We start from the raw sequence: 13,312 nt of genomic DNA on the forward strand, positions 1-13,312 counted from the left end.
CATACCACATATACATTGCCAATCTGAAAGTTATGTGGCCATGCACACAGGCTAACCAATTTACTTGCCAACTAAATGTGTAGGGGTGGGTCATTTATTGTCAACAGACAGAAAACCTTCAGGCCTAACTGCTTTGTTTAACTCAGTACTTCTCAACTTTGACTGCACATTAGAATCACCTGCAGAACTTTTTAAACTCCCCATTGCCCAACCTGTACCCCAGGCTATTATGACAAAATGTGGAGGCGAATCACAGGAAACGGTTATGTATAAGGCTCCCCATGTGATTCTATCCAAGGTTGAAATTCTATCCAAGGTTGAATTCTAACACAAATTCTCACAAATGAGGCTGATTCATCCTGACTTAAGAGAAAAATCTGTAACTCTAAGGTTACTTTTTCTATTAAGATACTCTTATAATTTGGTATCACATTAAGTAGTTTAAAATATGAGAAAATATGCAGGAAGTCCCAGAGATCTGATTGTCTGGATTCCTGCCCTCTCCTTGCAGTCCTCAGTCTAAATGACACAATGTTAATATAAATCTGCTCTTTTCAGGAAGAAAGCATCTACCACATTAGTATATGGAATTAGAAAGGCTGTATAGACTACATCCCTTTCTAAGATGATAAAGCAATAAACAACAACAACACATATAGAAACCATAATACATGAATAAGTCTTTCAACTCAATAAGAAGACAAATAACCCAATTTTTTGTATGGGCAAAAGACTTGAATAGACATTGCACCATAGAAGATATCCAAATGACTGATAAGAACGTGGAAAGGGCTCACTACAATTAGCTATTAGGGAAATGCAAATCCAAACCACATAAGATAACAGTTTATACCAACTAGATGGCAATAGTCAGAAAGACATATAATAATAAGTGGGGGTCATAATGTGGAGAAACTAGAATCCTCATACATTGCTGGTGGGAATATATGGTACATCCATCTTGGAAAACAGTTTGGTAGTTTCTTAAAAATTAAACACACCACAACCAAATGGGATTTATCCCAGCTATGCCAGGCTTGTTCAACATTCTAAAATCAATTAATGTGATCCATTACATCAACATGCTAAAAAAAAAACCAAACCAAAAAAACACACGATCATATCAATAGATGCAGAAAAGACATTTGATAAAATCCAACACCCATTCATGATTAAAGACCTTCAGCAGCCTAAGATAGAGGGGAACTTCCTCAACTTGATAAATAATATCTACAAAAAATCTGTAGCTGACATCATACTAAGTGGTGAGACACTCAAAGCTTTCTGACTGAGATCAGGAACAAAGCAAGGATGTCTTCTCTCACAATTCTTTGCAACATATTTCTGGAAGTCCTAGCTAATATGATATGACAAGACAAGAAAAGAAAATGTATATAGATTGGGAAGGAAGAAATAAAATTGTCTTTGTTCACAGATGATATATTGCCTATGTATACAGAAAATCTGAAAGAATAGACCTCCCCCCACCCAAAAAAAGAAAGAAAAACCCTCCTGGAACAAATAAGCAATTATAGCAAGGTTGCATGCTAAAAGGTTAATAGGTTACTATATGAAAGTCAATTACTTTCCTGTATACAAACAATGACAAGTGGAATTTGAAATTTAAAATATAATACCATTTACATTAGCCCCCCACCCCAATTACTTAGGTACAAATCTAACAAAATATATACAAGGTATAAATGAAAAAAGTACCAAACTCTGTTGAATTAAATAAAAAAAGAACTGAATTAATGGAGATACATTTCATGTTCATGGATAGAAACAATATTGTCAAGATGTCAGTTCTTCCCAGTTCTTCCCAGCATGACCTGGGTTATAGAGGTATAATGCAATCAAAACAAAAATCCAAGAAGTTATTTTGTGGATATCAACAAACTGGTTGTAAAGTTTATATGGAGAGGCAAATGACCCAATATAGCCAACACAGTACTGAAGAAGGACAATGTTGAAAGGCTGATTCTCCTGACTTTAAGACTTACTATAAAGCTGCAAAATTCAAGACAGTATGGTATTGGCAAAAAAAAAAAAAAAAAAAAGACAGATAGATGAATGCAACTGAATAGAGAACCCAGAAATAGATCCACATAAATGTAGTCAAAAGATCTTTGACAAAGGAGCAAAGGCACTACAATGGAGCAATGACAGTCTTTTCAACAAATGCTGCTGGAACAATTAGACATTCACATGCCAAATAAATAAATAAATAAATAAATAAATAATCAGTCTAGGCAAAGGCCTTACACCCTTCACAAAACTAAACTCAAAATGGATCATAGACCTAATGTAAAATACAAAATTATAAAACTCTTAGAAGATAACATAGGAGAAAATCTAGATGACGTTAGGTATGGTGATAACTTTTTAGATAAAATACCAAAGGCATAATCCAGGAAAAAGTTATGAATAATCTGGACTTCATTAAAGTTAAAAACTTCTGCTCTGCAAAACACATTATCAAGAGATGAAAAGACAAGTCACAGGCTGGGAGAAAATATTTGCAAAAACCACATCAGATAAAGGACTGTTATCCAAAATATACAAAGAACTCTTGTAATTTAACAATAAGAAAACAAACAACTCACTTAAAAAAAATAGGCCCAAGACTTCCGGGAAGATGGCGGAAGAGTAAGACACGGAGATCACCTTCCTCCACACAGATAACACCAGAAATACATCTACACGTGGAACAACTCCTACAGAACACCTACTGAAGGCTGGCAGAAGACCTCAGACCTCCCAAAAGGCAAGAAACCCCCCCACTTACCTGGGTAGACCAGAAGAAAAAAGAATAAACAGAGACAAAAGGATAGGGACGGGACCTGCACCAGTGGGAGGGAGCCGTGAAGGAGGAAAAGTTTCCACACACTAGGAAGCCCCTTCGCGGGCGGAGACTGCGGGTGGCGGAGGGGGAAAGCTTCGGAGCCGCGGAGGAGAGCACAGCAACAGGTGTGCGGAAGGCAAAGCGCAGAGATTACCGCACAGATAATCAGGGCCGACTGGCACTCACCAGCTTGAGAGGCTTGTCTGCTCGCCCGCCGGGGCGGGCGGGGCTGGGAGCTGAGGCTCAGGCTTCGGTTGGAGCGCAGGGAGAGGACTGGTGTTGGCGGCGTGAACACAGCCTGCAGGGCGTTAGTGCACCGCGGCTAGCCGGGAGGGAGTCCGGAGAAAAGTCTGGACCTGCCGAAAAGGCAAGAGACTTTTTTTTCTCTCTTTGTTTCCTGGTGCGCGAGGAGAGGGGATTAAGAGCGCCACTTAAAGGAGCTCCAGAGACAGGCGCGAACCGCGGCTAAAAGCACAGACCTCAGAGACGGGCATGAGACGCTAAGGCGGCTGCTGCCGCCACCAAGAAGCCTGTGTGCGAGCACAGGTTACTATCCACACCCCCCTTCCAGGGAGCCTGTGAGGCCCGCCACTGCCAGGGTTCTGGGATCCAGGGACAACTCACCCGGGAGAACGCACGGCGCGCCTCAGGCTGGTGCAACATCATGTCGGCCTCTGCCGCCGCAGAATCGCCCCGCCCTCCGTGCCCTTCCCTCCCCCACGGCGTGAGCGAGCCAGAGCCCCCAATCAGCGGCTCCTTTAACCCCGTCCTATCTGAGCGGAGAACAGACGCCCTCCGGCGACCTACACGCAGAGGCGGGGCCAAATCCAAAGCTGAGCCCCTGGGAGCTGTGAGAACAAAGAAGAGAAAGGGAAAGCTCTTCCAGCAGCCTCAGGTGCAGCGGATTAAAGCTCCACAATCAACTTGATGTACCCTGCATCTGTGGAATACCTGAATAGAAAACTAATCATCCCAAATTGAGGAGGTGGACTTTAAGAGCAAGATTTATGATTTTTTTCCCCTTTTCCTCTTTTTGTGAGTGTGTATGCATATGCTTCTGTGTGAGATTTTGTCTGTATAGCTTGGCTTCCACTATTTGTCCTAGGGTTCTATCCATCCGTTTTTTTTGTTTTTTTTACTTTTTTTCTTAATAATTATTTTTTTATTTTAATAACGTGATTATATTTTATCTTATTTTATTTTACTTTATCTTCTTTCTTTCCTTCCTTCCCTCCTTCCTCCCTCCCTCCTTCCTTTCTTTCTTTCTTCCTACACAACCCACTGAACCAACCTTAGCCACTGGGGACTGACACCAAAAACAATGGGAACTACGAACCTGCAGCCTGCAAAAAGGAGACGCCAAACACAGGAAGATAAGCAAAATGAGAAGACAGAAAAACACACAGCAGATGAAGGAGCAAGATAAAAACCCACCAGACCTAACAAATGAAGAGGAAATAGGCAGTCTAACTGAAAAAGAATTCAGAATAATGATAGTAAAGATGATCCAAAATCTTGGAAATAGAATGGACAAAATGCAAGAAACATTTAACAAGGACCTAGAAGAACTAAAGATGAAACAAACAACAATGAACAACACAATAAATGAAATTAAAAATACTCTAGAAGGGATCAATAGCAGAATAACTGAGGCAGAAGAACGGATAAGTGACCTGGAAGATAAAATAGTGGAAATAACTACTGCAGAGCAGAATAAAGAAAAAAGAATGAAAAGAACTGAGAACAGTCTCAGAGACCTCTGGGACAACATTAAACACACCAACATTCGAATTATAGGGGTTCCAGAAGAAGAAGAGAAAAAGAAAGGGACTGAGAAAATATTTGAAGAGATTATAGTTGAAAACTTCCCTAATATGGGAAAGGCAATAGTTAAAGTCCAGGAAGCACAGAGAGTCCCATACAGGATAAATCCAAGGAGAAATACGGCAAGACACATATTTATCCAACTGTCAAAAATTAAATACAAAGAAAACATATTAAAAGCAGCACGGGAAAAAGAACAAATAACACCCAAGGGAATCCCCATAAGGTTAACAGCTGATCTTTCAGCAGAAACTCTGCAAGCCAGAAGGGACTGCCAGGACATATTTAAAGTGATGAAGGAGAAAAACCTGCAACCAAGATTACTCTACCCAGCAAGGATCTCATTCAGATTTGATGGAGAAATTAAAACCTTTACAGACAAGCAAAAGCTGAGAGAGTTCAGCACCACCAAACCAGCTCTACAACAACTGCTAAAGGAACTTCTCTAGGCAAGAAACACAAGAGAAGGAAAAGACCTACAATAACGAACCCAAAATAATTAAGAAAATGGGAATAGGAACATACATATCGATAATTACCTTAAATGTAATGGACTAAATGCTCCCACCAAAAGACACAGATTGGCTGCATGGATACAAAAACAAGACCCATATATTCGCTGTCTACAAGAGACCCACTTCAGACCTAGAGACACATACAGACTGAAAGTAAGGGGATGGAAAAAAGATATTTCATGCAAATGGAAACCAAAAGAAAGCTGGAGTAGCAATTCTCATATCAGACAAAATAGACTTTAAAATAAAGACTATTAGAAGAGACAAAGAAGGACACTACATAATGATCAAGGGATCGATCCAAGAAGAAGATATAACAATTGTAAATATTTATGCACCCAACATAGGAGCACCTCAATACATAAGGCAAATACTAACAGCCATAAAAGGGGAGATCGACAGTAACACATTCATAGTAGGGGACTTTAACACCCCACTTTCACGAATGGACCGATCATCCAAAATGAAAATAAATAAGGAAACACAAGCTTTAAATGATACATTAAACAAGATGGACTTAATTGATATTTATAGGACATTCCATCCAAAAACAACAGAATACACATTTTTCTCAAGTGCTTGAGAATGAAATATCATTCTCCAGGATAGATCATATCTTGGGTCACAAGTCAAGCCTTGGTAAATTTAAGAAAATTGAAATTGTATCAAGTATCTTTTCCGACCACAACGCTATGAGACTAGATATCAATTACAGGAAAAGATCTGTAAAAAAATACAAACACATGGAGGCTAAACAATACACTACTTAATAACGAAGTGATCATTGAAGAAATCAAAGAGGAAATAAAAAAATACCTAGAAACAAATGACAATGGAGACACGATGACCCAATAACCCCAGGTTATTCCAATGTGCAACCAGGACTGAGAACCCCACCCTGGTGAGCAGTAAGCATGTAAAATACAGGGCTTTGAGGGGGCTCCAAGTTTCTACAGGGAATGTAGAGGTTTGAGGTTCACTTCATTGCAATCTGTCAGCAAACCATTTACTAAGGCTTGTATTAGGGAGGTGGCATGGTGGGTAATGGTGCACTGCATCTAGTGATATACTGGGCAGAGACCAGTCCTCTCAAAACAGAGTAGAGTCACTGTGAGCGTACCTGTCAGGCTCTGCCATGAGCCAGCCCCCAGCACTGTTGGATATTCAAGGCAAAGATTCTCTACTGCACCATCACAACATGCTGGGTTTGTGGGTATTGTTGTTTTTGGGTAATAGCTAATTAATAAAGTCAAAGTACTGACATTTTCCAATGATTTACGTTTTTTTGTTAAATTTAAAAAGTTTCAAGGTTATCCTTGTAACAACACCACACTCACACACTTGCACCCTGATGGGTTCATTCATTCAACAAATATCTATTTAATGCCTATCATACGTGTGCCAAGCACCGTGCTAGAAGTTAAAGCAGTCAACCCAACAGCTGTGGAGCTTATCATCTATCAGAGAGCAGAGATATTTAAATAAAGTATTAAACTGAGATGAGCAATATGATGGGCAAAGTAAAGGCTACCAAGAGGTCACAAAGCAACAAGCTCTTGGAGGTTCAGGGAAGCTCTTTCCTGCCATGAGACCTGACTGGTAAGTGTTGAGTGAAAGAGCAAGGGATGATGTTACAACTAAGGATGAGGAATTGCCCCAAACGAGGTGCCTATTCCCAAAGCTATAGAAAGTCACTATCCCTGAAGGAAATGAATTGTAACAGTTATTAGCTATCATAATATTGTGACACAGTTTACTTCCCTACAGATTTGGGGCAATTCATCAAAATCTCAGTAAACACAGGAGAGAATGTTCTAGGCATGTGAATACCATTTTTATATGCATCATGTTAGAGAACAACAGAATTGATTCTGGAAATATATCAAAAGGTATGGGCTTCCCTGGTGGCACAGTGGTTGAGAGTCCACCTGCCGATGCAGGGGACGCGGGTTCATGCCCCAGTCCGGGAAGATCCCACATGCCATGGAGCGGCTGGGCCCGTGAGCCACGGCCGCTGAGTCTGCACGTCCGGAGCCTGTGCTGCGCAACGGGAGAGGCCACAACAGTGAGAGGCCCGCGTACCGCAAAAAAAAAAAAAATAATAAAATAATGGTAATCACATTCATTTTATGCCTAAACGCCAATGGATGCATTTCAATCCCTCACCAATTCCACTCATGCTCCTCCACCAACATCATTCAGTTCATCCTTCTCATGACACCATGAGTTTTGGCATGCTTCTCTGGGAGAGTGCTTCTCAAACTGTAGCAGGCTTCAGAATCACCTGGAGGGTTTTTTAAAATACAAATTCCTTAGCCCCACCCCTAGAGATTTTGATTCAGTGGGTATTGGGTGGGGCCTCAGAATTTGCATTTCTAGCCAGCTTCCAGGTAACGATGTAGATGATCCCAGTCCTTAGGTCACACCGTGAGTATCACTGGTCCTTGAAAGAAAATCCCAACTAAATTCACAGTCACCTGAGACCCTGCTCCATTCTTTAGCTCTGACTACAATATCCACAGAAGCTTCTGAAGACAGATGCAGACTTGGAATCTGCTATCCCCACATTTTTGCTTTGTAGCCCCTGCAAATGAACTTCCAGAATCAGGTTTCCAGGTGCCAGCTACTGAATATGGCGAATGTGATAGTCCATTATTTGGACTCTTTGTGTGGTAAATTTATATTAGGACTGAGGAGGGCTCCCAATTATTGACCCAATAAAAGGTATTGGGTTGGCCAAAAAGTTCGTTCAGTTTTTCCATGTGTTTCGGAACAATCCAAACAAACTTTTTGGTCAACCCAGTACTTGCCTTAAATAGCAAAAGATGAGGGTTTTTTAAATGTATAAAAGTCATATCATCACGTATAAAATACGCTGCTCTGCAGAATGGTGTCAGTAAATGTCTCAAATTATACATTTGTTTTTCTTTCTTTTTGAAAATAGTCTGGTATTCATGTCAAGATCATCTGCCAATCGTATCACCCTCCAAACTAGATCACTTTGGAGCCACGAATGTCAGAAAAAAATCATTATTTATACTCACACATAAATTATAACTTTTCTAGATACAAAATTCTAGGTACTTGCATCTGATATTATTGTTAACAATCAGATACCTATGTGATGTTTGTTTCTTTGTAAGAGTTCTCCTTTTCCTCTTTAGAAATTTTTAGAATTTTCTTGTCTTCAGTATTCTTAAATTTACTATTATTTGTTTAGACTTTTATGTTCCAGTTTCACACTTGCTGTAGCCTTTCAACTTAAGGCCTTACACCATTCTTTAGCCCTGCAAAATTTTACATTTGCTATAGATTATTCATTCTCATTGATGTGTAGTATTTCATTATATGATTACATAGAAATTTATTTATCCAGTCTACTCTTGATGGGTATGTGAGTAGTTTCTGGTTCCAACCTTCTCAATTGATTTTGTCACCATAAATATTTGGGTTACTTCTGGTTTGTTTCCAAGCAATACTGCAAAGGCATGTTTGTGCATGTTTCCTGTACACATACATAAACATCTCTCTTGGGTAGCCACAGGTCAAAAACTGATCCAACTGGACCATGAGTGGAAAGAAAACAGCACAACCCGAGGTTCTCTCTCCACCTATTCCCTGTCCATGGCATCTACCATTTTCTCTCTCTTCATCCTGACCACACTATGACTTAACTGACTTCTGTTCTTCCCCAGAAGTTTCTCACAGATTTCATTTTATAAATTTTTATTGAAGTAAAACAGACCTACAAAAAACGTGCATGCACTTTATGTGTGTAGTGCAGTGAATTTCCCTAAATTAAATACCTGTAAGGAACCCAGATAAAGAGATGGAAATTATAGACCGTGTAATTTCAGCTTTACTGGATACTGACAAATTGCTCTTCAAGGTGACCATATCAGCTAACTCTCACACCAGAAGTAAAAATGTACACCCATTTCTTCTCATCTTTGTCGACACTTGGGGCAGTCAGACCCTAGTTTTCACTATGCCAATGAATAAAAATTCTGTCTTAAGTTGTTTTTCTTTAATTTAATGGTTAAGCACTTTTTTCGTGTTTGCCAGTCAGAATACTCTTTGCTCATTTTGCTATTGGGTTGTCGTCCTGTTTTGACCCTTTCCCTAAGAGTTCACAGCTCATCCTGTTTTCTGAACAGCTCCCTCCTATTTGCTACCCCTTCAGTATAGACTTAATATCTTCTCATCTCTATCACACTGCACTCTTCCTAGGCGGGATGGATTATGCTACAACTTTCCCAGGAAATATCATGGGGGCTGTATTCTTTTATGACCATCACTACCTCTTATACTAGGTGTTGTTAACCAGGGGCCGTGCATATATGGCTCACAGAACATTTTCAGTATAAGTTACCAGGTATCATGCTTGGTTGTAATACAAGCAGCTTAGTCCTTTTGCTTTGCACCTGGCCTGCTCCCCTTACTCATGTTAACTTCATGCCTCAATAGGCCCTTGAGATTTGATGCAAATCAGTGTATGTTACAGTAAAAGCACCTCTGTCTAGGAATTTCTGAAGAAATGAGTTATCATCTCATTTCCATCACCAGCTGTGGGATCTGAGCAAGTCATTTCATGGTGAGAAGCAGTCTCTTCTAGTGTAAAATGAGAACATAAAGATATGTTCCCTGCTTACCTCGCAGAGTTGTTTTGAAGATCAAATAAAAGAACATCAAGGTGATAAGAGTATCTACCAGGCACCAATCCCAGTCGCATCACGAGGGGTCGTGGCTGACTGACAAACACAGACCCCAGGCTTTTCTGAGCACTGCCCTCTGAAAACCTAGAATAGAACCACGGGTGTGAAATACAAATGTGCTCTTTGCCCACATTTACTGAAATAACGTACAGGCTACTAAGTAAATGACTGGGTGAGGATTTTAAGTCAGAAGGCACCCTCAGCTGAAACAAATGCATCATTATGATTTGATTTCGAAATGCAAACATGACCTGAATGAATCGACTGTCTGTTGAGTCCAAATTCCTATATTGTTGAAGCTGGAGCAGATGTGTGGTGGTCTGTCCTGGAAGTGAGGAAAAGTACAACTGAGCAGGGAGGCCTGTCCGGGGAACCACGTGGATCGCTGTGAGGGGCTCCTGCCTGTTCTGGGGACCAGGCCCCCTGTGCTGGGTGGGAATGTGGGGTGTTGAGCAGCACGTGGTTTCAGGAAGCAGGCAGGGCTCTCTAGTGAGGTGGGCTCCACAGGATTCCGTGTCTCTGCTCAGCTGAGCTCCAGCAGAAGCTTAGGGAGGCAGGGGAGGTGTAGAGCTGCAGCTGCTGTCCCGCTCTCACGAGAGGGCAGGACTCTGTCCCCGGCTGCAGGCGCAGGGACAGCTGGGCTCAGCCCCACCTCACGGAGGGCAGCCCCAAGTCCAACGGGACTGGGCAGACACTGGATTCTCCCATCCTCTGCAGGGAAACAGTGACTTTCACTGCAGTGGTGGAAGGAGAGGAACGGGGCTCCTTCTACTACTCCTTTAAGGTGAGTTTCCTGCCTTCCACTCTGAACACTGATTTTAAGTCATAAGACAAAGTAGAATGTTAGACTGAGTTAAAAGAGTGTAGCCAATATTGTGAATTAGTGTAGTTTATTTTCTTTACTGAAAAGAGTTTAAAACAAAAAACTGATGATCTAAAGCAATGAATTTTTCATACTGTGCAAGGACCTGTATTGTAATTTCTTAAGAGTACTGGTGGGGTCTGTTGTTGGTTTGTTTTTCTGCTGCTGCTGCAAATGTGTGAATCATGAGTAACATTCACGAGTGGATGACTTTTTAATTTTCCCCTTTTCCTTAGGTGAAAGCACTTTTAATTGATCCTGTAGTAGTGCTTGAAATGTCTGTTTCTTGTAAGGGTTACTGTTGTGAGTTTTTTGCTAGGAACATCAGAGGAGTGGAAAGCCCACATTGCCCAGGACAGTACCTGATGCAGTGAGAGACAGCGCTGAGGAAGGAAGGAAGGATCACACTTTCTTTGTTGAGTCTTTGCATTGAACATCAGTGAGAAATAGGGTCTTTGACTGTAGTTGGTGATGTCACTGTTTGCAACAAGTTGCCCTCCTAAAACAGATGAGGAAACCGGAGTTCAGTGAGTTTCACCTTCAAAGTATCCAAGGGCCACATTGAGGAAAATGTCCTCATTAAGCTAATCCTGTTTGCTCTTCTGAACAAGACTGTGGTCAGGAACAAACCAGGCATCTGGAAAACAGCGTCCTGCTTCTTGCATGGGAATGCTGGGACGTCAGGTTACTTCACAGGCTGCCTGATGGTGCTTTCAGTTGTTACACTAGTTCCCAGGGCTCAAACTGGTCTTTTATACCAAAAAGGAAAATACTTCAGGAAAAATTCTAGCAGTTTTTTTTTTTTTTTTTAATCCTCTGGGTGTTCTTGAAATTATTATTTTTTACTGACAAAGTAGAATTGCTGTAATATCCACGTTGGAGCTTTGCTTCTTTGCCAACACTCAGAATAAAACTTTCAGCAGGGAGCTGTCCCAGGAGCCAGCCTCACTGGTGCTGGAGAGACCAAGAGACAATATAGCAAAGCAGAGCCGAACAAGTCACTTCAGCTGACTGCACGGGACCTATCCCTAGGCACCACCTCCTAACGCATGAATGCTCACACACAGCCCAGCTGCCCGGCTCCACGACAGAAAATAGAAGCTGAAATTGGAGTTTGGGGCGATTTACTGTTGACTGAATAATCCGCTCTATGAAATCAGCCTGCAGGTCCAGAGATTCTTAGAGAAGCAGGCTTTTTGCACCCAGGAAACACACCACTCCTCTCAGCGATGCTGCCTCTGCAGCCTCTTTGATATTGATAGAACATGACAGCAAACAGAATGAAGAGAGACGGGCCACTGCAAGAGGGATAATAATCAGCAATAAGGCAGTTGTTCTGAGATTCAGGCAATAATCATTCTCAGCTGAAATCTCATTTGCCATTTTTTGAACACAGCTCCTAAGGGGATGTTCTGAGTATGTGGACAAACAAATCCCTGCTCAGTCTCTTCTAGTGTTTGTACTCGGTGCTAGCAACATCATCTCCAGGCACTAAGGAACATCACATCGTTTTCATCTCATTTCTATTAGTAAGTTTTCTCTCAAGAAATTGGACCATTAGACAAGGAGAGGAGCAGAAAGAGAGTAAATATGTCTGGCCAGGAGCTTAGAATGTTGTTTCATTTTTTGAGAGGTATAATCATTCATTAAAACAGTGATTTTTAGTTACATAGAAGTCAGTAGTGGTGTGGGTGGGAACTAGCTTAAGTGTCTTAGTGTAACTTTTTCCATGGTCCCCTTTGAGCACAAGCAGTTTTGATGCACTGTTGATACAGAAACAGCTCTGATGCACTCTTGTTCCTCTTGTTCTGATGAAAACTGTCACCCTTTTATCCCACAACCTTCTCAAGAAGAAAGTCAGAAATGTGCTTCTTTACTGTCTCCCAAACTTATCCTTTTCATCCACTGCCTTTTCCAAAAGCAGTAAAAATGTCATCAAAATTGAAATGGTAACAGCCTTACCAGAACTAATAGCAAGAGCAATAGTCATACCTTTCATTGGCTGTGGGCTTTCCTGGTGGCAGGAATTTTTCTAAACGACTTTTGCGAAGTATCTCATTTAATTCTCAGCCCATGTTGTATCTTCCCATCTGGAATTGCCTTCCATCTTCACCCGTGTTTATCTAAATTCTTCCCACTCTTTAAGGCTCCTCTTGGGTTGCTTCCTCCCTGAAGCCCCCCTGACCCACCCCTCCTCTGAGTTCCAGTAGTGTCCTGGAGTGTACCTCTCTCCTTGCCACTTAATCCAACACTCCTTAACTGCTCTTGCAATAAGCATCAGGTAAATGGGTAACAGTTATTAAGCTCCTTGAGTGAAAGGAATGCCTGATGTTTGTTTCCTGTTTTCTCCAGAAATCAGCACCATGCTAGGCTTACTCAATAAACACTTACTGCATAAATGAAATGTGGTGTTCTGTTTCTGTCCACTGTCTACATGTTGTCAGACTGGGCAACAGGAAGTTTGCTTTCTTAGTGACAGAGGTGGGGGTCTTGTTAACTGCTGCTCCACACATCAGCCCCTGCCCTGCTGGGTCTCTATCAGCTGTACTCA

The 13,312-nt window shown here is 41.3% G+C and overlaps 1 protein-coding gene across 1 annotated transcript in view; it reads left to right on the top strand.

The window, feature by feature from the left end:
- The first annotated feature begins 7,030 nt into the window (after nt 1–7,030).
- The window catches only part of NPSR1 (neuropeptide S receptor 1), a 135,346-nt gene continuing 129,064 nt past the window's right edge, over nt 7,031–13,312 (top strand). Inside the window, 3 exon segments of the mRNA XM_029233060.1 lie at nt 7,031–7,073; nt 7,766–7,856; nt 10,524–10,683. Of these exon segments, the coding sequence (XP_029088893.1) occupies nt 7,031–7,073; nt 7,766–7,856; nt 10,524–10,683 (294 nt within the window).

Source organism: Monodon monoceros, unplaced genomic scaffold (assembly GCF_005190385.1).
Source record: "Monodon monoceros isolate NGI ecotype Baffin Bay Population unplaced genomic scaffold, NGI_Narwhal_1 Super_Scaffold_2, whole genome shotgun sequence".
Lineage (NCBI taxonomy): Eukaryota > Metazoa > Chordata > Mammalia > Artiodactyla > Monodontidae > Monodon > Monodon monoceros.